Below are 27,606 nucleotides of genomic sequence, written 5' to 3'. Positions count from 1 at the left end.
AGGCGTTGAGTTGAAGACCCTGGATCAATCCCCACTGGCGCCCCACTGGCACACGGGTGCGCCAGTAGCTTTCAGAGGTAGGCCATTGATGTAAATCCGAAGTTTGATTTACAATAACAAGACCAAATTAAGCTTACTCCTAAGAAAGAGACCTTGGAAAGAAGGAATAATGAAAATATCAATTAAAATTGCATAAAATTCAGAAAATAACAAATAGTCGAATCATCCAACTCGGATTAAGAAACCCCTTTAATGAGTATTTATAAGGAAAGACGAGAAAGCCTATTTCGGAGTGCACGTTCCTGCATCAGCCACTTAAGTCAGGGTGGTCGTGGGCCACCACCCAAGGTTTTCCTTCAAATCAGTGAGGATTCCTCGTCATAAAAAAAAAAGTACAGACACCAACTGTTTGTTATTTTCCCTTTAAACCTAGAAAAATACATTGAACTCAAAACTATGACTTCCTGACCATAATGGTGATGACCAACATGACTGATTCTGCTCTTAGCTGCTCAATTTTAAGCCAAGGTAGATGATGATGTTGATTCAATATGTTGGTTCTACTGCCTTTGAACAAGAAGATCAGCATCAACTCATTCTTGTCCAGTAACTCTTGTTGCGAAGTTTAATATCAACCCTTGTCAGACGGCAGCCATCAGCATTCTGAACACACAGCTTATTCCACCAAGCCGTCGATGCAAACGAAGCAGAATCACTACAGCCCTTGAAACTGAGAGTATAGCAGTATCCATAGTTGTGGTCGTCAAGATCATTATCAGTGTCGCGATGAGCTTCTTGTTCAGTCACAAACTTTACTTCATTATCAACCATGTACCCAATAAAGATGGATGTTGAACGGATGCTTTGATGGCTCTCAGTAGGGATGGCATAGCCATGACAATACACATGCTCCAGGAGCAAAGGATCAGTTTCAGATCCAAATGGAAACATGAAAAAGAATTGATGGCCCATTGTCTCGGAGTACGTCCTACTACCGGAGATGCTGAGCTCCTCCACATGTTTAAACCTCTTATCCTGCATCACAAAATATTAGCACAAATTGTAGGTGTGGGTGTGTATGCATGCATATGTTTATGTCAAGGACAGTAGGCAAGAAGGTACCTTGAATCTCAACATAAAATCATAACTAAAGCCTTCACATCCATCCAACACTAAGCATTTTAAGGATTCCAAATCCTCAAGGCCACAAAATTTGACGATGTTCTTGCATCCTTGTAAGTTCAATGTCTTTAAATTCTTCAAGTTTGAGAAATCGGGAGTTCTTCTCAAAGCAGAGCAATCTTTGGCATCAAGAGTGATTAAAGAAGATGGAAGTGTGGATGGCATAGTGGAAATTTTGGAGCATCCACTTAAGTTTAAGGTTCTAAGTGAAACCAACTGAAGCATGCTGTTGGGCAATCCATTCAGTGATTCACACGTTCTCATGCTCAAGAATGTCAACTTCTTTAGGCAACCGACGGATTCGTCAATTTCAGTCAAGTTAGTGCAGTAATCAAGTATCAGCTTCTCTAGGTGTGGGACACTGGCAAAACTAGGGCTGGCATTAAGATAAACACAAGAAGAGAGATCAAGGACTTTCAATCCATCAAAAGCCTGCCAATTAACCAGTCATTTTAGTGAGCAAATGATATATATGCAAAATGTAATTTAAGAAAAAAAAAAAAAGGTGGCCACACCAACTGTGCTCCTATAACCCGAGGTTCTAGGGATCAGGACCATTGGTGATGATTTTCAATATCCACCGTCCATCCTGATGGATCAAGGGTCAGATGTCAAATCTCCCACTTAAACAAATTTTGGGGGATTTGGTGTCCAGTGCAAAACAATAAAAAAACACCATCAATGGTGATTTTCAATATCATTTGACCCAAAACCCTCAAGAGAATGCAATTAGGGATGCAAATGGTTTGGACCCAGAACAGCTAAATACATGAGAGAGTCGGATCCGGAACTGCCAAAAATTGCAAAACCTCTATCCTAAATGTGACCCATTGGTATCCCTAAATGTCATAATGAATCGATGCCAGTCTGCATTACATACCTCATTTTTCCATTGTGATCGGGTATTCAACTCCATTCCAGGCCTTGGCCATAATTGTCTAATATTGCTGTGAGATAAATTAAGGATAGAAAGTTTCTTAAATTTGCAATTAAATGGTAGTGACTCTAAGGGACACCCTTTCCATTCCAACCATTTTATATTTGCCGGAAGATGGTGAAAGTCATTGTCTTCAAAGTTGACAAAGTTGGCACAAAGCAATCTAAGGTTGGGCATTGCTTTAAAAGCCTTGGTGCTCAAATGTGTCTGACCTCTCTCTTCTAGATTGAGAACGAAGCCTTCAATAGTTTCCCATGTTTCCTGAAGTGAAACAAGCAAAATAACTTAATATATAATCGGTTAGGCCCTTGAGTTGGGTGAGAGAGTGATCATTGTGTCACTTGGCATGCATGTCCTCAACAAAAATGATAAACCTCAATTTTTATTTATTTTTGGATAGTCTAATAGAAAAAACCCTCTCATCACCGACCGCACATTGGCTGGCCTCCGGTTCCTACAACCCTTGAGGTCCCTTGAGGTCCCTTGCATACCGCAGACCACACACAGCTTCAACATTCACAAGTCGCCCCTACCAGATGAGCTGATCCCTTGTGGGGGACAAACCTTAAAGTTGGTCGACATAAAATGTATAAATTTTATAAAGTTATTAAAAGAATGAAAATAGAATGGTTTTTGCTCTATACATCAAGCGAAAGGCGGACTAAGACCCATAAAGAGTGTTTATTAAATCACCACTTACCTCAGGGTTTCGCAGTGCTTTTGATATTGTATCCTCATCCCACAACCTACTTTGCAAAATGCCTTCATTTAGAGCTATTTCTATTCCCATGTCTCGAAGTTGGTCATCCATTACAAATTCATCTTTGCGGTTATCCATTTTGATAAGAGACTTGTGAAGGAGAACTTCAATTGCGCTTTGTGGGAAAAGACCACAGTCCTCCCACATATACATTGCATATTCTTTGCCTCGTCCAATAAAAAAGCATGCAATATCCAGAAATATGCGCTTCTCATTTTCGGCCAGCGCTTCATAACGTATTCTCAATCTTCCTTGGACATCCTCATCTTGAGCTTCACAACTTATTCTCAATCTTCCTTGGACATCCTCATCTTGAGCTTCCCGTAACTTGTCCAACATGTCTTCCCATTCATTCTCACTCCTCATGTCATAAAACAGTGCACCAAATACTTCAAGCTTTGATGGCAGCCCACCAGCAACTTGCACAACTTCCTCTGATAACCCCACAAACCCTTCCAAAGGTTGGTCACTCACAAAAGCATGATGGCTGAACAATTGGAGGGATTGAGCATCATCTAATACTTTTGGCTTATAGATTCCATGCTCTTGATCCAGTCCCTGCATAATTAGAACCTCCTCATACCTTGTTGTGATTATGATCCTGCTACCTGGACCTAACCAATCTTGCTCCCCAACTAGCTCATCGATTTGGTCCCGGTGATCGACATCGTCGAGAACAAGGAGAATTCTCTTCTTTGCAGTTCCATCTTCAACATTTTCTGTGGAAGTATTTTCTTTTGAAATGTCTTGAATGAGCTGACTCCTCATAGAGGCAAGTCCAGTAGGCTGCTTTGATTTCTCCCTTATGTCAAAAATGAAGCTGCAGGCTTCAAATTTATCAAATAATTCATTATAAATGGCCTTGGCGATTGTGGTCTTCCCGATTCCTGCAATCCCTTGGATTCCAACTGTGTGTACACCATCGCCACCCAAGTCCAACAGCTTTGTAACATCTTCAACACGGGATTCTATTCCAATTGTGTGTTTAGCTACATTGAAGGGGGTCTTGTTTAATTTTCTAAGGACCTCTTTAACAATAACTGGGATCAGCTTCGCTTCTTGCCTGTTAAGTTATAACAAAAAACAAAAAAAAATTATGGAAAGCACAAAAACAAACTCAGTAAGCTCTTGATCAGTCAGTTTATCCTCCTAATTACCATCCTAACCACTTCAAAAGATCATAGATACATGTGCTTTTCTGTTTAATCTAAACCTATAGGTGTGTTTATCAATGCTTATTTACACACAAAAAAGAAAAGATTTTGATTGAACTAATTTAAAAAGAAATTTGAATCTTTTGTCACAAAAATTTAGTGAAACATGAGTTCATATTTTTGAACTTTTGATTAATACATGTTCTCCGCTAAGTATGTGAGTTATAGAGAATACATCTGTATGTTCAAGTTGAGCAAATACTTGTAACTATTCTTTTTGTAACCGCTTAGGAAAGTTAGGATGCTTAGGCCCTACCAACTCCTCGTATATGCAACAACAAATAGCAAACCAAAATGTAAAGATGAGCCCAAAAATGTCCTTGATTTGACAATCTGTTCGTTTCATTCCCGTGGAAGGAACACCCTAGAAGTAACATGACTTTCTGAAAAAGTCCTACCAACAAGACCTTCCCATGGAAGTTCTTTCATATGGAAACAGGTGGACTTTTCTTGTGGAAAGAGGAAGACGGTGGGAAAAATAGGGCCCCTACTTTGTGCCATCATGGTACTTTCTCACTATTAAGCTTTAAAGTTTGTTTCACCAATGAGCAGGGATATGGTGCAATATAATTTTCATCAATAAAATGTACAGCCTTATCTCCTTATGTGACACCTGTTCAGATAATCCAAAAATTGGTCAAATTTTTTTGGGCCCCTAATGCAAACCACTATAGTGTTATGTAAGGAAAGGGTGCATATATATATATATATATATATACTATGTTCGAATGTGCAGCGTAATTAGAGGTGTCAACGGATAGGGTTTGGTTAGAACCCGGGTAGAACCAGACTTGGACCAGATTTTCGGGTATGGTATCGGGTCTGGACTCGGGTTTAATCGTGTCTACTATAAGAAAACCCATACCCAGACCCAATAAGAACTACATGAACCAAACCCAGTAAAACCATAATTTTTTATCATTTTTACATTAAAAAATTGTTGGTCTTAATCAGAACTCAGGTCAGGCCTGGTATAAAATTTCACAAACTATACCCGATTAAGTGTATTAATCGTCTGGACCCGGGTCTTAATCGGGTCTTCTTATTTATCACATACCCAGACCTTATAGAGTTTGATTTGGGTCGGGTCCGGGTAAACCAGGCCCATTGACACCCCTAGGTGTAATACTGTGCACTTTTTTTTCAAAAAAATGACAATTAGTAGCGATTTTGAGCAGCGGCTAATTATTCTCATTTTTCTGCCCATAGATTTATTAGCCGTGGTCAAGACCGCTACTAAATCTCGAGAGCCCATAAAAAAACTATGAATCATCGCCGTTTGATCACGCTTGATCAACGTACTATATATATATATATACATAAAATCCCTGGTTCACCAGAGAACAGTTACAGTTATATTATAAATGGCACGCTCAATTATATTCAATCCCCACCACACGTCACTTGGCAACCATGAGATGTGATCAAGAGGGCCCCACACACTCCTCCTTCAAGTGAAATGTATGGTGGCGATGGAATCTAAGGTCATATACAATATGATAGAAACTGCTCTCCTCTTCACTCATGGGAAAGGAAGGAAAAAAGGATGCAAGCTCTGCATTTTCATAACAAATGGACCTAAGTGTCAAAAATTCGTGTAATTTAATCAGTTATTTCTGAGGGGATTGTTTTTCTGTTTTTCTTTCTTGACAGGCAAAACCCTTCAAGTTCATTAATTTGAAAAAACAGTTTTACGTCCATCTTCCAACAGGATGCACATCAAATACAAGTCTCAACAGAAGAAAAAATAAAATAAAATAAAAAAACCGACTAAAAAGAACCCTCCCAATAACAAAAGTCCCAAAAGGTTTTCTTTTTAAGAGAGAGAGGCATACCCATCTATTTCTCCCTTGAAATGGAAGCCAGAAATAGAATATCCCCCTGCTTCCTTCAGTGCGTTGCGCCACGCCTCCACCACTTCTGCATCTTCATGCAGCTCATGTTTAGAGAAGTAACTCCCAAATGACCCCGTTTGGTTTTGGACATCCAAAGGATCGACGTCGAAGAAGATGGGGATGATGCATCTCTTGCACTCTACCATCTTGGCAACCTCTACGAGTCGCCATCTCGATTCAGCATAGTGCCTCGAGAAGATTGGCACGAACACCTCTGATACCATAATGTAGGTAAGCAGATCACCAATGCTTTCTCCCTTCTTCCACTTATCCTCATCCAGGACCACGCGCACACCGAGATCCACCAGAGCATCGTGGAGATGGCCGGCAATAATAACGCCAGTATCCTCCTGTTTGAAGCTCAAGAATGCCTCAAACGCAAAGAAATTTGATGGAAATGTAGATGTTCCTCGCTCATATTTGCTAGACTCACCCCTCATCATTTTCCTTCTAATGTCCTTATTTCTCCCACTAGCAGAATTTTGGCTTCCTTTGTAGTCCAAGGAGCTCACTGTTAAGTATGTTCTATGAAACCATTTACATTTATAATTACCAAGAAACTCTTCTTCCTTGACCATTCCTTGTAACGACCAAGAAACTCACAAGGAAAGACTTGGAAACTTCAACTCTCCTTCTGTTGAGAAATTGCGTGTGTGTGTTAGGTTTTGCGTCACTATCATTTATAAAGCAGTGCGTGGACTTATTCCAAAGCATACAGTTCAGCCGGTAGTTTTAAAACCCAGTGCTCAGCTCGTTCTTGATTAACTTTTGACTCAAAAAATATACAAATATAAGCATATATTTTGTATATTTTATAGTATGTTACCAATATGTTGTATGCATTATATGAATAATATACACTTTCATTAATATATTTTTATATAATATATATGATATTTATATTATATTGCATATAATATATATGTAAAGTAATGGGTCCGTGATAAACCCTGTGCTAAATGGGTTGTTTGGGCCTTTTTCATTTAGATTTTAAATTATGTGCGTACAGATGTGATCAGCTCTTGAAGAGTTTGATTCCAACACATGGGTGAGGTTTTATAAAGTTTGAAAAATCAACTGTTCAAAATCTATGTAAATTTTAGAGGCTCATTATTTTTTTTCAATGAAATCTCACGATCCAGGTGTGGATTCTTAGTAAATTCCATCATGCCCAAAACATTTATGGAGTCAGAACCGCATAAAAGCATCGGAGAAGCCCTAAAACCCCATTTAGAACGCAGTTTAGCACCAAATGGTTTTAGCACGGACCCATTTTCCTATATATGTATATGTATGACTGATCGCTGGGTGAGTTTTCAATCAGCCAACATGGTCGCACCAGGTGGAACAACTTTCAGTACTCAATTATTTTTTATCCCTGGTATAAATCCAGAATGGATTTCATCTTTGACGTCGAGTTATTGTTCATCTCCAAGTTAAACGACAACCAAGGAGCCCTGGGGGCTTTTCTTTTCAAGGTCATTGGACCCGATCTTAGGACGAGGGAGGATCATGTGCAATGTGATTGCATACTTTTAGTGTGCTGCTGCATCTAATCACCATCCATCATTGGGATACAGTCTCTGTCAACTGTGGGCCCAAGCAATGGTGGAAGATGATAAGGTGCAATTACATTGCACCTGATCCTCCCTAGTTCATGACTAACCCTTGTCTATCTTTCTACCCATCTGATAGGAACGACTTGTGAGTGTCACCAAGTTGATGGGATGTCAAGTTCAAAACCCATGGGTGGTGTCCTTTGCATGAGGTTGAAGCTTGGGTGGGCTCTCCCGTGGACAGGAGGGGCCCCAAGGGTTTTGCAAACCAGAGGCCAACCAATGTGTTGTTGGTGATGAGGGGTTTTTTCCTTGGATTATCCAAAAAGATAAGTGACTACTTTTTCATTATCTATTAACTAAGGTTAAATCATAAGCCAAATTATAACAATAACTTTTATAAATAAATTATTTAAAATATTTACTTTTTTTCTTTTTATCAAGATAAATGAGTATTTATCAATTTCAAAGGATATTATATTTCTCAAGATGACACATCTTCATCTAAAGTCTCTGTTTGACAGTTTACAGGAAAAGCATAACCATGTTAGGAATTTAAGAAAAGTGAGGCTCAATTTTGGTATCAGGTGCAAAAGGTTGACAAATTTTTTTCTTAGGAAAAAACGGAAAGAAAATGGACGCCATGATCGTGCTGTGCTGTTTTCATCATTGTTTAAACTTGAAAGCTAAGTAATCGACTTTGACTTGGCTCACTGGGCATGGCACGTTCAAACCCGTGGGTGGCATCCCTTGCCGGAAAGTCGAAACTTGGGTGTACTCTCAGGTGGTCAGGGAAAACCCCAAGGGTTTTACCAACAGGAAGCCAGCCAATATGCAGTAGATGATGAGGGGTCCTTTCCTTGGATTATCCAGAAAAATAAGAGACTACTTTTTCATTATCTATTAACTAAGGTTAAATCATAAGTCAAGTTATAATAATAATAACTTTAACAAATAAATATTCAAAATATTTACCTTTTCCTTTTTGTCAATTTCAAAGGATATTATATTTCTATAGATGACACGACACATCTTCATCTCAAGTCTCTATTTAAACAGTTTACAGGAAAAGTACAACCATGTTAGGAATTTCAGAAAAGTGAGGCTCATTTTTGGTATTAGGGGCAAAAGGTTGGCTCATAAAAATTTTTTTTTTTTTTTTTAGAAAAAAAGGAACGGAAATGGATGTCGTGACCGTGCTAGGCTGTTTATTAATTTATGTGAAAAATATATGATTTTTTAAATCAATTCATGATTTGTCACTAGATGAACGATGTAAATCATATCAATCGGGTCCAATTTGATCAAAACAACTTGCATCAATTAATGAGATTTCATGGAGGCCACGATGGGGATTACTTTGGGAGAGGGCTGCAACCTAAATTTGACATGCAAGGGCCCTTCCCTTCATCCGTTTTTTTTTCAAACCAAACCACAATTAATTGGTGTTGACATGTCTATATCTTCACAGTCTGGAATCTACAAGTGGTTCTTTTAGTATACATATACATGTATACCATTCTAGCATATGATGTTAACGTGTTACCTATAACCCCCATGATGCTGATTAGGGGTGTGAAATGGGTGAATACAAACCCAGATGCGACTAGAGATGTTTGTGCTGAGTTGGGATATGGGTCTGACCAGACCTACAATAGAAAAAAATTATACCTGGATCCAATTAGGAATTTATTATTTTTAATGATGAGGAACCCTCACCCAGTCACTTAATGGGTGTGGCCTCCTGCAAAATAAACCCTAGGTGGGGTCACCAGCACCCAAGCCCTTACGAAGCCCACCGATTAAAGCCACCTGCGCATCCAGTGGAAGTTGTTGCACCCTTTGGAAATTTTGAGTTTAGGTTGGATGCACTGAAGATAGAATCGAAATTGAGACCAGTTAGTGGATTTGAATGGCAACGAACAAGTTTTGTTAAGAGGAATTTTGTGGACTCGAGCGGATCAAACATGCTGGACATAAGCCTGGGCCTATGGGTTATAGGCCTTATTGTATGTACCCTTGTGGGTACGGTGGTTAAGAGGCCAAGGGATTCTTGAGGTTATGGGAGAAGAGGTACTTGTGGGTTTAAGACAAATTAGGTAGTCGAGTAAGCTCAAATCAAGTTCGGAGAGAAGCTCGGGTAAAAGGTTAGATTCAAAAAACTACTTGGATCTGGACTAAGGGCTCTATATTTATCTTGGAACATGTGCAAAGGTTTGGTGCATGTTACAGAGGTCTGCGATATCATGTTTGGCTTTAAAGAGGGTTGGTGATCATGTCGAACAATCAAAATTGCATGGAGTTTCATAATTGGTAAGGCTATTTTCGACAGATTGGTTCTTAGGGTTTTCACTGGAATTGAACAAACCTTCTCAAGGTTAGGTGACAATGTCTAGGACATGAGTGAAGGTCTGGACAATGGCTGGTCTATGAAAAAAGTCATGAATAGATCAAAGATGTCGGTTATGTCCAATCGGGTAGGACGGGTTACTAGTAGGATGTGGTTTTGGTTTTCAGGTTTCTGAAAATACGTAGAGGCTTGGATAAGGATAAGGATGAGGATATGAGTCTAGGGCAAGGATAAAGTTAGAGTTACTTGGGTGAAGTCTTAGGAAGCATCAGGAGGGGATGGACCAGCATAACCACAGCTGGGGATCGACATCATGTTGAACTTTTAAGAGGACTAGGCAGCACTAGGGTAGTATCGAGGCGAGCCTAGCTAAGGGATGGCCTGGACCAGCTTGGGATGGATCCTTAAACCTGTCCTATATAGGGCATAGCCTAGGAGATGGAACAGAGGACGTCAAAGGTTTGGGATGTCAGAGGAAAAGAGAGACACGCAAAGAGAATGGTGTATAAAGAGAAAGAGAAATGGATTCAACTCATGTGTTTCATAAATATGGCATATGATCATCATATCAAAACAAGAGGGCCTCAGGCCTCTAGTTATAGTGCTTGGCTTGGGTTTAGGTATAGCTTCAATCTAAAAAGTAAAATTCAAACCATAAAACTCATATACTCTCTAATTGTCAAAACAAAACCTAATTGAGAGTCAGAACTAGATTAGGAAGAGGGTAAGTTGGACTGACTGAATTCCATCCCTAACCAAATCCTAAATAGATTTAAAATTTATAAAAAACAGAATTTAAAAATAGAAAATATTACCTAAGTTAGATCCCTTTCTCATATTTTGAAAAAGTATAAAAAGTAAGAAAGAGGGTGGGATGTCCCACCTACTTTTGGAAAGTAAGAGGAACCCTCATTTTTCTTTTCTTTTCTTTTCTTTTCTTTTTGTTTTCTTCTTCCTAGTTGGTCCCTTATTGACCTCACTAGCTTGAAATTTTTCTTCTTTCACGTTGGCATCTTTTGTGGGCCCCACTTTCTTGCACTCACCTTTATTATGGTGTAGACATTCGTCCATTGACTTTTTTTTTTAAGAGAAGAGTTATGTCAGCAGCCACATCACCTTCTTGACCTCCATTTTGACTTGAAAACCTCCTCTTGACTTGATGAGGTGACAATTTAATCTTGGAGTAATGGGTTGGATATTTTCTCTAGATTTCCAACTTAACACAAGTTGAACTTTGGGGTGGGTGTTGGATCTGATTAGGATTAGATAAACCAACTCAACTTACACTCGTAAAATAATATTTGTTATATTTTTTACATTAAAAATATGCATATTTTAATGGGAACTCAAGTTGGACCTAAGTCTGGTATGAAAGTTTATAAGCTATACCCAGTCCATATATTGATCAGACCCTATAGGTTTGACCCCAAATTCTTGATCAGACATCCTTATTTCATACCAAACTCGAATCCTATTTGACCCATTATGGGTCAGGATTGGGTCATACTCTAGTCGTTGACACCCCTGATTCCAAATGTATGACCCCCAATTCAGCCAGGTCAAGGTACCACAAGTGGTTAAAATAACATTATCTTAACTTAGGGATTTTGGGTTAGAACCCAAATGGAGAAGAAGCCCTCATGAATGCAGCCAACCATTTTTTTTTATGTAGACCAAATCCAATCTCACGTTTTAGGTTTTACTCACGGATCTAGACCTAAACAAGAAATGGCCCAAACCAAACCATCCTGCTTTAGCCCCTACCGGACACACATATATGATAGTCTTTGGACCAATTTTGACCTTCATTTCCTATATCATCAATTATTCCATAGGCATAAATCACATTCACGAGATTTTTTTGCTAAAAAAGAAAATTCAGATCCACTGGTGTGTAGCGGTGCAAATGGGTTGGATGCAGGACGGGTTATGGTAGATGGGACATAATGTACTTATTCAAATTCAAACCCAAATCCAAGAAAAATCCGATCATGTAAGTCCAAATCTAATGTGGATATAGTCAAATCTTATCCAAGGTCCACACATAATGTGGATAGGATCGGATTATGCAAAGATGGATAAATTAGTTGGAAGGTACGATTGATAATACAAGAATGTTTTATTCATTTGAGTTTTTTATTGCCAAGGACAAACAGGTAGTTCAAGACAAATTTTTCCTACTAAATAGCTTTGATTAATAGTAGGGGTGGAGATGGATTATGTTGAGTTGGACCTAGGATCCAAATCCCACACCTTACCTTTTGGAATTGGATCTTCAAATAAAATCCAAGAGTGTGAACATATCTGATTCAAATACATCTTATAGAATTTTGTTACTCACACATCATGATTTTGTGTTGGATCTATGGTTGGATCAGCATTAAATATAATGTGCTCATCCTCGTGCATTGTGCAAGTAAAAAACATGCTTTTGGTCTTCTTCCTAGTCAAGTATCACTTCATAAAATCAGGATCTACTTTATGAATAATATTCAAAATCACATCCTGGTCTAGATCTATTACTCGATTTTATTTGAATTTGGATTAACAATTATTTGTATTGGGTCAATCCGTTTTCTGCCCTAATTCAATTTGAGTTTCAGCTTTTTGGGTCAAACTATTATACTGAAAAGGATACATCTACCCTTTTTGTGAACGTTATTATGATCGTGGTGATCATGCCATACACCATCTGACTTCATCATCATCATCATTATCAAGCCTTATCCCTACTACATGGGTCAGCTTTACGACTCTCATTTTTTTATTCATATCTATCTAGAGCTAAAACTTTGGTCACTTTACAATCTTTCATGTCACCTCTAATCATTTTTTTCTAAATTTTCATTGGTCTTAATCTTTTTCTAACTTCTTGTACTTGTACCATATCAATCTTTCTCACAGGTGCAGTGAGAAGAATCCGCGAAACATGTTCAAGCCATCTCAAAATGACAGTCACTTATTTTATCTTTTATTGGTCTAACTCCTATGTTCATTCTAATATATTTATTTTTAATTTTACCTTTTTTTGTAACTCCAAACATCCATCTTAACACATGTAACTTTGTAACATGCACTATATGTTCTTGTCATTTTTTAGGAATTGGTCTTATAATTGCCTTATAAAAATGTCCTTTCAGTTGTAAAGTTACTCATTTATCACATAGCACATTACTAGCATGTTTTTACTTAACCCAATCTACAATGATTCTATTTTTTATATTTTCTTCAAATCTCTCATTTTGTTGTAATATAGACCCTAAATAATCTAACTTATGGCATTGTTTTATACGCATCTTTTGTATTCGAATGACATTGTTATCATTAACTTTTGTATTAACTAGCACTTCACATATTCAGTTTTTGTTCTACTAATTCATAAACCATTTTTCTTCAGCTTCTCTAAAGTTCTAATTGCTTTTGTATATTGATTTTATCTTGATTAATCAATACTATATCATTTGCAAAAAGTATATTCTAAAGGGTTATTTCATTATAACTAAAGCAAAAATGTATGGGCTTAAAGTAGACCCTTGATATAACCCAATCCTAATTAAAAGCAACCTTGTCTCGTCATATGTAGTTCTAATAGTTGTAACTGCTCCTGCATACATATCTTGAATTATTTTAATATATCTATAAGGGATGTGTTTCTTCTTTATCCCTAACCAAATTAAATTTTTGAAGACTCTATCGTATGTTTTTTTTAATCGTTGAAAACCATATGCAATTGTTTTCATTCTCTCTAAATTTTTACATAAGTTGTCTTAATAATAAATAGTTTCTATCGCCAAATTAATTCTTTAATACACTTGATTTTCTTTTCAAACATTGCTCTATTAACATCTCCCACACTTTGAAGGTGTAACTCATAAGTTAAACGCCTATAGTTACAACATTTTTTAGTAAACCCCTTATTTCTTATATATAAGAATTAACTTATTTCATCTTCAATCTTTTGGCTTTTTTTAATAGCAAAATATTATTGAATAATTTAATTAATCAAGTTATTTCAATATTACCTGTTGACATCAAAAATTTAATAGGAATATCATCTATCCCAAGTGTTTGGTTCTTCTTTATAGTCATTTTCACTTCATCTTCATCAATTCTATCCATCATTCCCTAGTTAATTAAAATTTGTCTTTCTATACCTCATTATTTTATTCTTCATTTAATAGATAACAGAGATATTTTTTCATCTTTTTTTAATTCGATCTTTAACTAGAATTTTCTCATTGTCATCCTTATACACTTCACTTGGCTTAAATCGCTAGTTTTTCTCTCTTGACTTTTAGCTAACTAAAAAATATCCCTTTACCCTCTTTTGTATTCAACTTAATATACATATTGTCATTACTTCTTATACAGAGATACAACTTTTGTCACTTTACAATCCTCCATTCTACTTTTCACTCCTACCTTATAAGTCTTTAAGTCTTAATCGCCTTGTTACAAGCGCAGCAATAAACATGAAGAGTTTTTTAAAAAAAAACATAAAAGCTTTAGAAAGATAAAAGAGACCTTGGAATAGTATTCTGCAAATGCTTGGTAGCTTTTTATTTAATTATAAATAACACCCCCTATTTGGCAGCCACATTACCTTTTTCATCTTTAACTTGTTTTCTATAAACTACTGGACCAAAAAGGGTTGAGCCCGAGTCACTTTTTTGAGACCCAGTTTGGCCCAAACCAGGTTTAGAACCAACCAGTTGATCAGTTTATGGGCAGACCTGATAAAAAAATAGACGTAAGCAAGGCCGCATCCATCCAAGGGAAGCAGGACATGTCTACAAGCAGCTCGTGCCCAAGCTCCTTTAATTATGGACCCGGCCAGTGTCGTGTCCGGGTCTGGGTCCAAAACTTCTGGTTATATATGGTCAATTTCATAAAGTGAAATATTGAGCAACTTAATTTGGACCCAACTAAATTATGGTCAGGTGATCGTTTTCCATTAAGTATCCTTGCTTAGATGTGATCTACGATTTTGCCCTGATGGTTGCAGTACTGTAGCAATACATCAAGCTCGCCAAGAAGAAATCACCTATTCTGTCAGTGAATCTGTCTTCCTCGACTAGGAGCTCTAGTGCTTAGGGGTGCATTTGCAATGCACATAAACGGGCTCCGTGCATCGTTCTGCGGGAGCTTCTTTTTGCAGAAACGAAGTCCAACCACCTACAACGGACTCCATTTCCACTGAAAAGAGAGGGCTTATGTTGAAAAGTAGGGTGCTTTCCTTGCAGAAAGAGAATCCCATGTTTCAACCGGTGCTCATAGGCCCCAAGGGGTTTGGCATAGTGGGGTGAGGCCTTGGCTATTAGATGGGCAGTCAAGGTTCGATTCTCATGGGCATTGCCTCTCTGCGCAAGCTAATGCATAGTATAGGACCCAGGGGCAGGAGTCCTAGCCTCGAAGTTTTATGTTGTTGGCACGATGATCGTAAGTATGGCAGACTGAGCTAAGGCCCCGAGGGCAGGAGTCCTAGCCTCAGAGTTTTATGTTGCTGGCAAGATTACTGTAGGCATGGCAGGCTGAGCTAGCATGACAAGGTCTTAATGTCAGGTGTGGTCTCTTTGAGTTATAAATTCAATAAAAAAAAAAAAACTGGTTCCCATAGGTCCCATGTGAACTTGATGGTTTCTATAGAAACGGCACTTTCTTGTGCTATGCAAATGGCCCTAAGGGGCTGTCTGAATGCATGGAAAACTTTTCAATGGAAAAGATTTAACATAAAACATGCAGCCCCGCGCTTTTCTTTAAAACCAAGTAGGCACAAAAAAAAATCCCTCGAAGGACATATTTGCTTTGATCACAGGTGAGGATGAACAATCCAGGGGCAGAGTAAAGAATTTAAACTAGGGCGGACACGAATGCACAGTGAAAAGTCCTAATAAACTATACTAACAACATGTTTCCAAAAAAATCAATTATTCTAAAGCATAACTTTTACAAAAGACCCTAATTCTTAAAAATATTATAATTATGCATTAATATTAATTGATTAAAAAATAAACCCTTAATATTTTAACTAAATCTAGCATTTAATATTGATTATTCATGGATTCATGTCTAATTACCATTAAAAAAAATTTAAAAAAAAACTATAACTAAATATTTATGCCATTTTATAAAAAAATAAATCAAAACCTTAAATCCTAACAAGCATCACTCATTTATAGGCCATTTGATAAAAAAAACTTAAAATCCTAAATAAAAATAAGCATGTGGAATCATGTTTAATGTTGATTTAAAAATAAATGGAAATACCTAAGTAAATATTCAACTCATTTAAAAAAAACAAAATGCTAATTAAAAAATACAAAAACTATAAAACCTAATTAAATATTCATTCAATTAAAAAAATCAAAAGACTATTTCCTAACAAACACCATTCATATATATATATATATATATATATATATATATATATATGTGTGTGTGTGTGTGTGTGTGTGTGTGTGTGTGTGTGCTAATTGAGAAAAAAATAAAAGAAATCCGTAAAATCTAACTAAAATCAAGCATATAGAATACCTAATCAAATATTCATCTCATTAAAAAAACTAAAATAAAAAAACCTAAATGCTAATTTAAAAAACATAAAAAAAAAACCTAAAACCTAATTAAAAAATAAATCAAAAACCTATTCGCTAACAAAAATCATTCATATATACATGCTAATCGAGAAAAAAATGAAACCCTTAAAACTATAACTAAAATCAAGCATTTGGAATCATATCTAATGTTGATTGGGAAAAACATAGAAGTACCTAATTAAACATTCATCTAATTGGAAAAAACACAATCAAAAACCTAAATGCTAATTAGACAAAAAATAAAAACACACAAGAAACTCTAAACCCTAGAAAAAGAAAACCCACAAGAAGAAGAAGACCGAATGATATGTTGGAGAGGTCATCGGGCGACGAACCTACTGCTCTAACCCCTGAGAGAGAGAAAGATCCCGAGTGGTGCCCACCCTGATCCGGCCTCTTATGCACATGGCGGTTCAAGGTGGGTACGTACGTGTTCACCCTGGCAGCAACATATCTCCGCCCCTGGAACAATTACAACCAAGAAAGTAGAAGTTGTGATTGTTGGTCACACGGTCAATCTTGCGATCAACTTTTACAAGATTTAAAGTGAAAACAATCACAGTTTTCAATCACAATCGCAACTTGTATTTTTCTCATGTTTCACCGACTTTGAGAAAGTGTTGCAATTGTGATTTACAATCAGAAGACCTTGAGAAAACAAAAATCACAAGGCATTGCAAACATGCCCCAAGTAAATAAGCCTAAAAAAATTGTTTTTTTCTTTTCTTGTGGAGAAACTTGCCATATTACGAAGTTTTGCAAAGAAATTTTCCCCAAGGAAAAACTAAAAGAGCAATCAAGCAACCCTTAACAGTGTTGTTCTGTCTGCAAGATGGATGACCGATCATGATCATTGCAAGTCTAAGAGCATGTTCGGATTCAGGGAATACAGTGACTGAAGTCAAATCCCACTAAATATTCCTCTTTGTCACTGGAAAATGGCCAAGGATTTACCAGAATTCAGTATAATCGGATTTAATCTAATTCCATGAATCCAAACACACACGTCTTCCAAGTGAGTGATTTGGGTTAGTGTTGGTAGGCATCAAACAGCCGGGTCATGGGCCTCACCTTTGACCCAGGTTTGTTAGAACTCTCAAAGAGTCAATGTGGGTTCCAGTATCTCCTAGTCTGGGTACTTACGATTGGAAGAGTGTTAAACTAGGTGCTCAAATTGTGTGTCAAGAGGCAAAATGGTTTTTAAGTGCTGGGTCCTCCATTGAATTATGGTTTGATCCTTGGGCTGATCACAGCCCTTTGTTCTCGTATCTTCCTCAGCCAACCCAGCGTGTCATGTACAATTTTTTCCATCATATAGCAGTGACATTCACAAGCAGACTACCAGATGAGTGGGGGACCTTGTGGGCAAACAGCTTGGGAATTACTTCGCAAGAGGCTGTAATCTTCAGATTTATAAGCAGATACGATGCAAAACTTACTTGCAGTGAGATCGGTTGCTGACACATCAAAGAATTCATCCATAGTGTTCGGAATAACCCCAGCTTAGAAAAAAAAATAACTGGGCTTGAACCTGGCACTTCTTTTTTGAGACCGTGTGGGCTAACTTTATCAGACCTTGGCTGGGTCTGCCAGCCTGTGATGCAGAAAGCAAGATCAATAGTAATCAGTTGCAGACTTAAAAACCCCATGCCGAGCCTTGGTAATCATCGGCTCGAAGGGGATTACAAAGTCTGGTAAACAAATCTTGATACACATAATTCACGAGGGATAGAAAACTGTTGGTTGATTATATTTTTATCAAATTAAAGGCCCACATGGGAACCAGCAGTTCTGTGACAAAACCTGATTATGAGGCATTCCTTTCAAATTCCAGCAGAATCTAACCTGACAAACAAGGGAGCAAAATCTATCAAAGACGAATAAAATTTTCATTACTATGAGATATGAAAATGCATGGGGATCCTCGAATTTGCTCAGAACAAGTACCCCCAACATAGAATTGCAATCCATATATACATCTTTTTTACCTTTTTATCAATGCCTTGAGTGGAACAAAAGAAATACTGTCCAATAACCTTTGCCAAAACAAAACAAGCCAGGAGCTTTTCTTTCATTGCTCGACCGCTTCCTGTACCAATCTTCAGCTTGCATGTCGATTGAAAAAACATGGCAATTCACGATCTTGAGACACCAGATTCCAGTAAAATCAAGACGAGATTTTAGAGCCATGCAAGCTTATGCTGGACACGAATTCCTGTCGGCTGGTTTTGACTCGCTCCGCACATATGTCAGCGGTCTCCTAGGGGCAGCACCCAGCGGTGTACCAGTAGGCGTTGTGCCAGCAGGAGATGCACCCTGAGAGTCAGTTACAGCATTGATAGTCGGTGTCCCCAGAGAATCTCGCTTCCACTGTAAACTGTGGGGACCAACTTTCAAAGGAAATGACCTTCTATACATGCCTGTCATGCCTCTTGGAAAAGGCACAGCATGAAGCATCCTAGAAGGATATGGAGAGGCACGATGAAATCGAGACCATGCAATCACCGGAGCAGCCACTTGGGACATGGAACTTCTTGGAACGACCTGCATCAGAAAATAAACACAAGTATCAGCATTGAGTAGCAAAATGCAAGCAAGACGTGATTGTGCTCAAAAATGAATACAGGGCCCAGGCATACATAAGAGTCCTGAACCTATAGCAGCATCCAATTGGTCAAAATAAAAAGCCAGGAGTTTCCGACCAGGATACTCCAACTACTCCCATGTCATATTCCCCTTGTATGCTATTCTTAATGGAAAATTATACAAAAAATGGTGTCACCCGTGTCCTTACAATGTGTCTAAATGACATCAAAAACTATCCTACTCTAAAGTTATTGACCTCCAAACTTCTGAAGTTTTTGACCAACCAGGCCCTGTAAAATGTGATTTGCTAAGTCGTTTGTACAGATAAACAATTGTAGCAAATATATTCCCGTATCTATAATATATGAAAATTGGTGCATCCCAACCGCCTATACAATGTGGACAGTGCAGATTCTTTATGTTTCAAGCCATGTTTGACAAATCTGACCCTGCAGATACCTTCAGCATGTTTCATTTGCTAGGAATCGACAGTTGAATGATTTTTTTGATGAAAATACATAATTTTGTGTTTAAATTTATGAAAAATCCTGAATTGTCAATTTGCAATACATTATGAAAAATGGCTCACTTGTCATAATCAGACAATCCAAAAGCTTACTCCAACAAAGCAGAAAATGTAGATCCCATAGTAAGGTTAGATTATCAAAAAAAAAAAACTAAAAAGTTGAAAACTAAGACTGTCGGCACCCTCCTACCATTAGGAGGAACTCTCTCTCTCATACATATATATACGGGGTAATGCCAGATACCATCATGGGTGTGGAACCCGGTAGTGAAAAACCTTAAGCTTTTTCTTTTTATTTTTCACATCTAACCCTCCAGATGTGATCTACATGTTTGGGTTAGTAGAAATCGGTGCTTGGATTAAGCTTTTCACGACATGAATGTCAGATTTTTTAGGGTTGAAAAATCAATGTCCTACAATCTATGTCGCATGAGTGCGGGTGCGGGTGCGGGGATGCAGCACTTTAAAAAAACATGGGTGCAGGGGTGCGGCAAAAAAAAATCAGACCCGGGACTGATTCGGATCAGACCCGGGTCGGATTCGGATCAGACCCGGGTCAGATTCGGATCCGACCCGGATCCAAACCCGATAAAACATACCCTGCGTAGGGTAGGGTTTCTCATTCGAGAAACCCTCCCCCACGCTGCTCACTCTCTCTCCTCGCTCGCCTTCTCCCCCCGCAGCAGGATCCCTCTCTCGTTTGTTTTTTGGCCACGTGACGCCGGCAAGCCCCACGTCCGGCGAGCCTTGGTTTTTCGGCCACCTGATGTTGGTCCTTCATGTGCCAGCGATGCGCCGTCTGGCCTCCTTTCAGGTGAGCTCCCTCTCGCCTCTCTTTCTTCTTCTTCTTCTTCTTCTTCTTCTTCTTCTTCTTCTTCTTCTTCTTCTTCTTCTTCTTCTTCTTCTTCTTCAGGCAAGCCTCCCTCGACGTGTTTTTCTTTTTTTTTACATAAATGACCCTCGGTGTGGTCACGCACCAAGGGACGGGTTGACCGCACCAAGTGCCGCACCCGCACGCGCACCTGCGTCGACGCGGGTGCGGCACCTGATTAGCCGAATCCCTGTGACATAGCCTACAATGTACCAAATTTTCAACCTTTAGAGAATCGTATATTTGTGTCAAAAAAATATGATCCAAAGGTCGATTCCTACTATTTTGCCCAAGCTGCACACGTACATGAGGCTAGATTTGATTAAAACAGCCTCCTCCCCATATGCATTATAACTAAGGGGTCCTTACCCACGAGGGCAGCAAATACTCTCTCTCTCTCTCTCTCTCTCTCTCTCTCTCTCTCTCTCTCTCTCTCTCTCTCTCTCTCTCTCTCTCTCTCTCTCTAGGTTTCGTCCGATTTCTGTTATGAGTGCCCTTTATCGGATGATTGCCAAGGTGTTGGCTAATAGGTTGAAGGTCGTGGCTCACCAAATTTTTTCTAACTCTCAGTTTGCCTTTATCCACAATAAGAGGATTCAACATTCATTCATCTTGGCCTCTGAAGTCATTCACTCCTTACATCTTAGTGGTCAGGCCTATTTTTCTCTTAAATTAGATTTTCATAAAGCCTTTGATTCTGTGCATTGGCCCTTCTTATTTCAAATGTTATCCAATTTTGGCATTGGTCGTCGTTTTTCTGGGTGGGTGAGGGAATTGGTCTCTAATGCTCAGGCCATGATTAAGATTAACGGCACTAGAGGTGGTCAGATCAAATTGGGGCGTGGACTAAGGCAAGGCTGCCCTCTATCGCCTTTGTTGTTCAATGTCATTGCTGAGGGTCTCGTGGTGTTGCTCAAGCGTGCTGCGGAGAAGCGCCTGATAGATCCTCTAGATCTTTCGGATTTTTCAGACCATATTCTTATTTATGCTGATGATATGATTATTTTTGGGCGAGCAAACGTGCAACAAATGCTTAGATTCAAGCTTATTCTCCAGTTTTTTCTTTCTCTTTCTGGGCTTTCCCTAAATGATAGCAAATGCTCTATTACTATGTTCAATGTTCAGTATCCTATGCTTGCAGCGGGTCAACGGATTTTCAATTGTGCAATCTCTGAGTTGCCGATGACGTATTTGGGCCTGCCGTTACAAGTGAAGCGCCTATCTTCCGTTGCTTGGGCTCCAACTATTCAAAAAGTGAAAAACAAGCTTTTTTCGTGGCAGGCGTCTTATCTCTCCATTGCTGGCCGTCTGACTTTAATCAGACATGTTCTTTCTTCTATCCCTGAATTCTTCATGTCAATGTTCGTGATGCCGGTGGGCGTGGAGAAGCAGATTTGTCGTTTAATGACGGATTTTCTTTGGTCTGGGTGTCAGCTTAAGAGTAAGCGCCATTTGGTTGGTTGGCGAACGTTGGTGTTACCTAAGCGTATGGCTGGCTTAGGTGTTTTTGCTCCAAGACAGAGGAGTATTGCTCTTGTGGCCAAGCAATGTTGGATGGCCCATCAACCAGGTTCTCCTTGTGCTCGTTTGCTTCATGCTAAATATGGTGCTCCTGATTTATCTAACTCTCGTCATGGAACCCGAGGGCCGGCGATCTCGCACTTGTGAAGCATGTGGCTGAGAGCCTTATCGTCCTTCAAAGATCAAATTGGGGATACAAGTAATTATGATCAGTGGTTGCATTGGGCTATTGCACCAAATGGTGCGTTCCACACCCATAAAGTGTATAGATCGTTGCTCGCCCCAGGGGCAGATTGGTTCCCTGAGTGTGCGTTATGGGGTAAGGGCCCTACCCCAAGATCTCAGGTCTTGGCTTGGTTAATTTTGCATGATAGGGTTCAGACTCACAGTTATTTAAAGAAGTTGGGCTTTCAGTTCCCAAGTTGGTGTGTGCTGTGTCAAGCTGCTGAAGAAACTACTTTTCATTTATTCTGGTCCTGCCCAATCTTCGTGGCCCTATTTAATAGCACTTGGAGATCTCCGAACGTAATTGTTAAAGAGGAGTCTTTTGCGCTTGATCTGCTCCTAGGCCCTATTGAAATTAGACGTTGCAAGCGGTGGAGACATGGTTGCTTACTACTTGGTGGTTTGTTTGGATGGCACGCAATGATGCTACTTTCCGTCAAATTCCAGTCATCCTTAACAATCTTGTCCATAAAATCTTGGTTGATGTATACGCGATTCTACATATGCATCTTAGAGACCTCTCCTTCCGTCTGAACAACGTTCACTCATCGGTGGTTCCTTCTTTTCCAGAGGATCCTGGTTGAGCTTGGCTTTGTTGTTTGTTGTTTGTTGCTAGCTGGTTGTAGTTTTTTTTCCTTTTGCTTTTGTTTTTCTATATTTTAGTTTTGTTTTCTATTTTGTTGGGTTCAACATTTTGTTGATCTTCATGTGTGATAATGTTGATCCTCTCTCTCTCTCTCTCTCTCTCTCTCTCTCTCTCTCTCTATATATATATATATATATATATATATATATATATATATATATATATATATATATTGTAATGAAATATGCGGAAAAGTAAAGAGTGCTCTACGCACTTACAACATCCACTAATGAACAAACAACAAGGGCTAATACCCAAACTCAAAGGAGACAACACAACATAAAAATATAAATGCCTCTTATTGAAGGAGAGAGAACTCTCAAGAGTGGAAAATACAAGAGGGGTTCACCCCTATTTATACACAAAAGAAGGAGGGGAGGAGTGGCCATATGGCCTTAAAAGAAGAGCCACCTAGGGGCTCCCATGGAGTCGTTGGGAGCCCCCAACGGTCACAAATGTGACCGTTGGGGGCCCCATCGACTCCATGGTGGGGCCCCTATTAGGTGGACAAAAAACCAAAAAATAAAAGATAAAAAAAAGAAAAAATACAAAAAGAAAGAAAATAAACAAGTACCCCTATCGGGTACTTGTGAAATGACTAAAATACCCCTATCGGGTATTTTAGATTATACAAATATATATGTATATAAATATATACATATATATGAATTACATATATTTTAACACCCTCCCTCAAGCTTTACGGGGATATGACCGAAAGCTTGTTAAGAAGAAACAAAAACCGAGGAGCTGCAAGAGCCTTAGTGAAGAAGTCCGCCAACTGGTACTCTGATGTGACGTAAGGTAGTGCTATGGTTCCTCTTAGGTATTCATTACGAACGTAATGGCAGTCCATCTCAATATGCTTAGTACGCTCATGGAAGGTGTGATTGCCTGCAATATAGATTGCGCTTTTGTTGTCGCAACACAGCTTCGAAGGAGTAGAGATGACAATGCCCATATCACTGAGGAGGCTTCTTAACCACACAAGTTCCATGGTTGTAGTGGTCATAGCACGATATTCGGCTTCAGTTGAGGACAAGGATACTTTGTGTTGCTTCTTGCATCTCCAAGAAATCATAAATTCACCTAAGAAAACACAAAATCCGGTAGTTGAGACTCGGTCATTGGGATTTCCTCCCCAATCTGCATCAGTATAAGCAATTAAATCAAGGGATGAGGCAGAGGAAAGAAAAACTCCCTTAGTTATGGTATTTTTGATATATCTGACGATCCTTAAGACTGCACTCATGTGCACAGTTGTAGGTGCATGTTGAAATTGACTGACAGAGTGAACGGCATGAGCAATGTCTGGCCGTGTGATGGATAAGTAGGTTAGAGACCCAACAAGTTGCCGGTAGGGAGTAGGATCCTCGAGAGGTGTTCCATCTTCCAACCTTAATTTTGCATTGATGACTTCTGGGATTTCTGTCTTCTTATCGTCGGAAATACCAGATTTGGAACATATGTCAGCAGCAAGTTTCATCTGAGAGAGAATGTACCCTCGAGGGGAGTACGCCACTTCAATTCCTAAAAAATATCTTAAGAATCCAAGGTCAGACATATCAAAATTTTCTTTCAAAACCTTTTTAATATCATTAATGCCTTTCTCATCACTTCCTGTGATGATCATATCATCAACATAAAGTAGTAAAATAACTACAGAAGACCCTGCACTTTTCACAAACAAAGCAGTGTCAGTATAACATGAACGAAAATTCAAACTTGTCATTACATTACTAAATCTATCATGCCAAGCTTTTGGGGCTTGTTTTAAACCATATAATGCCTTTTTAAGTTTAAGAATTTTATTTTTACCAATACATACTCCTGGTGGGGGATCCATGTAAACTTCTTCATTTAATTCGCCATTTAGAAAAGCATTCTTAACATCTAATTGATAGATAGGCCATTTTTTTACTGACGCAATAGCAATAAGAGTCCTAACACTAGTCATTCTGGCAACAGGTGCGAAGGTTTCTTCATAATCTATACCATATTCCTGAGCATATCCTTTAGCTACTAACCGTGCTTTATAACGTTCTAATGAACCATCACTCTTGGTTTTAATTTTGAAGACCCATCTACATCCTATTGATTTCTTTCCAGTGGGTAACGAAGTTATTTCCCAAGTTTTTGCTTTTTCAAGGGCACTAAGCTCTAAGTTCATGGCTTCAACCCATTGGGGAATATTTTTTGCCTCATTATAGTGTGAAGGTTCATGAAATGAATGCAATGCAATTAGACATGCTCTATATCTAGGAGTTAAGGACTCATAGGAAACAAACCTATTAGGAGGATTGGAGATCCGACTGGATCTCCTTAAAGATGTTTCTTCAATGTTGGATCCTTGAGAGTATTTTTCCAAGGCACTTATTTGAGTTTGTTGACCACGCCTAACATATGTTTGGATTGGTCTATTATTCTCATCTATAGCATTATCAAGAGGAATTTCCTCTAGGTCATTCAAAGACTCATTAGAGATTTCCTCTTCTTGAGGAGTCTCATATTCTTGAGATAGAAGATCAAATAAAAAAGTATATTCACTTTCGTCAATATCTTTAGTTTTCACAAAACCATTCTCATTTTCCAAAAATGTTACATCTTTGGATACATAGAGTTTGTTATTTTTCAAGTCAAAACATCTAAAACCCTTTTGATTTTCTCCATAACCCAAGAAAACGCATTCAATAGCTTTAGGAGATAATTTGTCCCGTTTATGAGTAAGGACAAAACATTTGCATCCAAAGACTCTTAATCTATTGAAGTCAGGTGTTCTTTCAAATAGTTTTTCGTATGGAGATGTATTCTGTAAGGATGAAGATATCATTCTATTTATTAAGTAAGTTGAGGTTAAGGACGCTTCGGCCCAAAAATTCTTTGGAATTTCTTTGGAAATAAGGAGTGTCCTAGTGGTTTCCATGATATGTCTATGCTTTCTTTCGGCCAAGCCGTTTTGTTGGGGAGTCCTAGGACACGATCTTTGATGACAAATTCCATTTACTTCTAAATAGTTTTGAAATTCATTTGATAAATATTCTCCACCCGAATCGGATCTAAGAGTGGAGATATTACTTAAAAATTGATTTTTAACTATCATATGAAATTTTTTGAAGAACTCAAAGACTTCGGATTTTAAATTGAGAAAGTAAATCCATACATACCTAGTGTAGTCATCGATGAAAGTGACATAATAGGAGTACCCTCCTTTAGACATGACGGGGGAAGGACCCCAAACATCCGAATGGACTAACTCAAAAGGTCTTTTGGACACAAAAGTTCGGTTTGGAAAAGGAGTAGATTTCATTTTGCCAAAAATACAATTCTTGCAAACAAAATGTTTCTCATTACAAAATTTCTTTCCAAATGGAAAGGAGTACATTTTTGAGAAACTTGGATGTCCAAGTCTTTGATGCCAAATATCAATATTTTTATCTTGGACATGGTTACAAAAAGAGTTAATGGGGAGTTTCAAGTTGCTCATGTAATAGAGATCTCCCCTTCTATGGCCTTGCCCAATCAGCTTCCCGGACCGGAGATCCTGTATAGAGCAATCCTTAGTTGAGAAGGAGATTTTACATCCATGATCGCATATTTGAGCAACAGAGAGGAGATTTAAATTAAGTTGAGGTACAACTCTCACGTTTGGCACAAAGAAGTCTTTTGAAAAGTTTAAAGTTCCAAAACTTTTTACTTGTAAAGATGTACCATCGGCAGTTCAAACATAGGAGTTTTTATAATTATTACATAAATCGGAAAGCTCATTTTCAAGGGGGGTCATATGAAAGGAAGCTCCAGAGTCAAGGATCCAAGACGACATACCTGGAGGAGAGGAAGAAGCTACGGCGGCACCCGAAGTTGATGGAATCTTGAGTAGAGTTTGTAGTGCCTCCGATAGTTGAGCAAGAGAAAAAGAGTCTGTTCCTTTGATTGCTTCATCTTTCTTTTGAGTGGCTTCTTCAACGGAAGCAACTTTATTTTTTGGTGCTTCATTCAACTTAGGGCAATTAGGTCTTATATGACCCGGTTCTTGACAATGATGGCAAATGGCTTTTCTATAGTTGCCATTATAGTTATTTTGCCTTCCAAAATGAGGAGGTTTGTAGGTTTTCATATGGTTGTCGGGTTTAGATACGGCCAAGACATCATTTCCTCCTTTAATCATGCCAAGACGGGTTTCTTCTTGGCATATTTCGGCAATGGCATCTTCCAAAGGAAGAGGTTTTGATCTATGTAGGAGGGAGGATCTAACTTGTTCATACTCGGGCCTAAGCCCATGTAAAAATTGGAAAAAGTGTTCTTTTTCCATTTGTTCTCTCCTTAATTCCACATCTATACTAGAAACCCATTTTGGTTCTAGCAAGGATAACTCATCCCATAGAGGGCCAAGAGTGCTAAAGTAGTCCCTAACACTCATTTCTCCTTGTTTGATAGTCCGGATTTTTTCTTGAAGAAAGAATTGACGAGCAAGGTCTTTTTGGGTAAACATACCTTTCATGAAGAACCATGCTTCATTTGCCATCCGAAATTTGGCAATGTTGGCGCAAATCTTAAGCTCCACATTGTTCATGAACCAAGCAAGAATCTTGGCATGCTTACTTTCTCAATCTTCTATTTTAGATTGGTGATCTTCAATGGCCTTCATGCGGGCATCTCCTTCAAGAGCTTTTTCTTGATCGCCTTCCATCTTAGTTAGTTGGAGTTGTGGTTCCGGAATGGTGCCCATAACGTATCCCCAAAGCTT

General features: G+C 38.5%; 3 protein-coding genes across 8 annotated transcripts in view; all 3 read right to left on the bottom strand.

The window, feature by feature from the left end:
- Positions 1-404: 404 nt before the first annotated feature.
- On the bottom strand, positions 405-2,349 carry LOC149830337 (uncharacterized). Its single transcript, XM_090015791.1, has 3 exons — positions 2,063-2,349; positions 1,123-1,614; positions 405-1,035 (listed from the first exon to the last, which is right to left on the bottom strand). Exons 1-3 carry the CDS (start codon positions 2,294-2,296, stop codon positions 589-591), a joined length of 1,173 nt encoding a protein of 390 aa, XP_089871917.1. The 5' UTR covers positions 2,297-2,349; the 3' UTR covers positions 405-588.
- A 224-nt stretch (positions 2,350-2,573) lies between these two features.
- LOC149830336 (TMV resistance protein N-like) lies at positions 2,574-6,566 on the bottom strand. The gene is made up of 3 exons (XM_090015428.1): positions 5,929-6,566; positions 2,820-3,942; positions 2,574-2,648 (listed from the first exon to the last, which is right to left on the bottom strand). Exons 1-3 carry the CDS (start codon positions 6,564-6,566, stop codon positions 2,574-2,576), a joined length of 1,836 nt encoding a protein of 611 aa, XP_089871554.1.
- An 11,501-nt stretch (positions 6,567-18,067) lies between these two features.
- The window catches only part of LOC149830335 (uncharacterized), a 39,305-nt gene continuing 29,766 nt past the window's right edge, over positions 18,068-27,606 (bottom strand). For 3 of the 6 annotated variants that reach the window (XR_016433852.1, XR_016433854.1, XR_016433855.1), the window contains 2 exons: positions 18,476-19,031; positions 18,068-18,332 (listed from right to left, as the gene is read on the bottom strand). Coding sequence is in view for 2 of the 6 variants with exons in the window: in XM_090016445.1 (XP_089872571.1) it covers positions 18,684-19,031 (348 nt within the window). In the remaining 4 variants the exon portion in view is untranslated. Of the gene's footprint in view, positions 18,333-18,442; positions 19,032-27,606 lie in introns of those variants that run through there. The other 3 variants (XM_090016445.1, XM_090016446.1, XR_016433853.1) reach the window with 2 other exon arrangements.

This window comes from Nuphar pumila, chromosome 8 (genome assembly GCF_984573655.1).
Source record: "Nuphar pumila chromosome 8, dmNupPumi1.hap1.1, whole genome shotgun sequence".
Classification (NCBI taxonomy): Eukaryota; Viridiplantae; Streptophyta; class Magnoliopsida; order Nymphaeales; family Nymphaeaceae; genus Nuphar; species Nuphar pumila.
The sequence above is the reverse complement of the archived record's forward strand: the minus strand, read 5'-3'. Positions and strand labels throughout refer to the sequence as shown.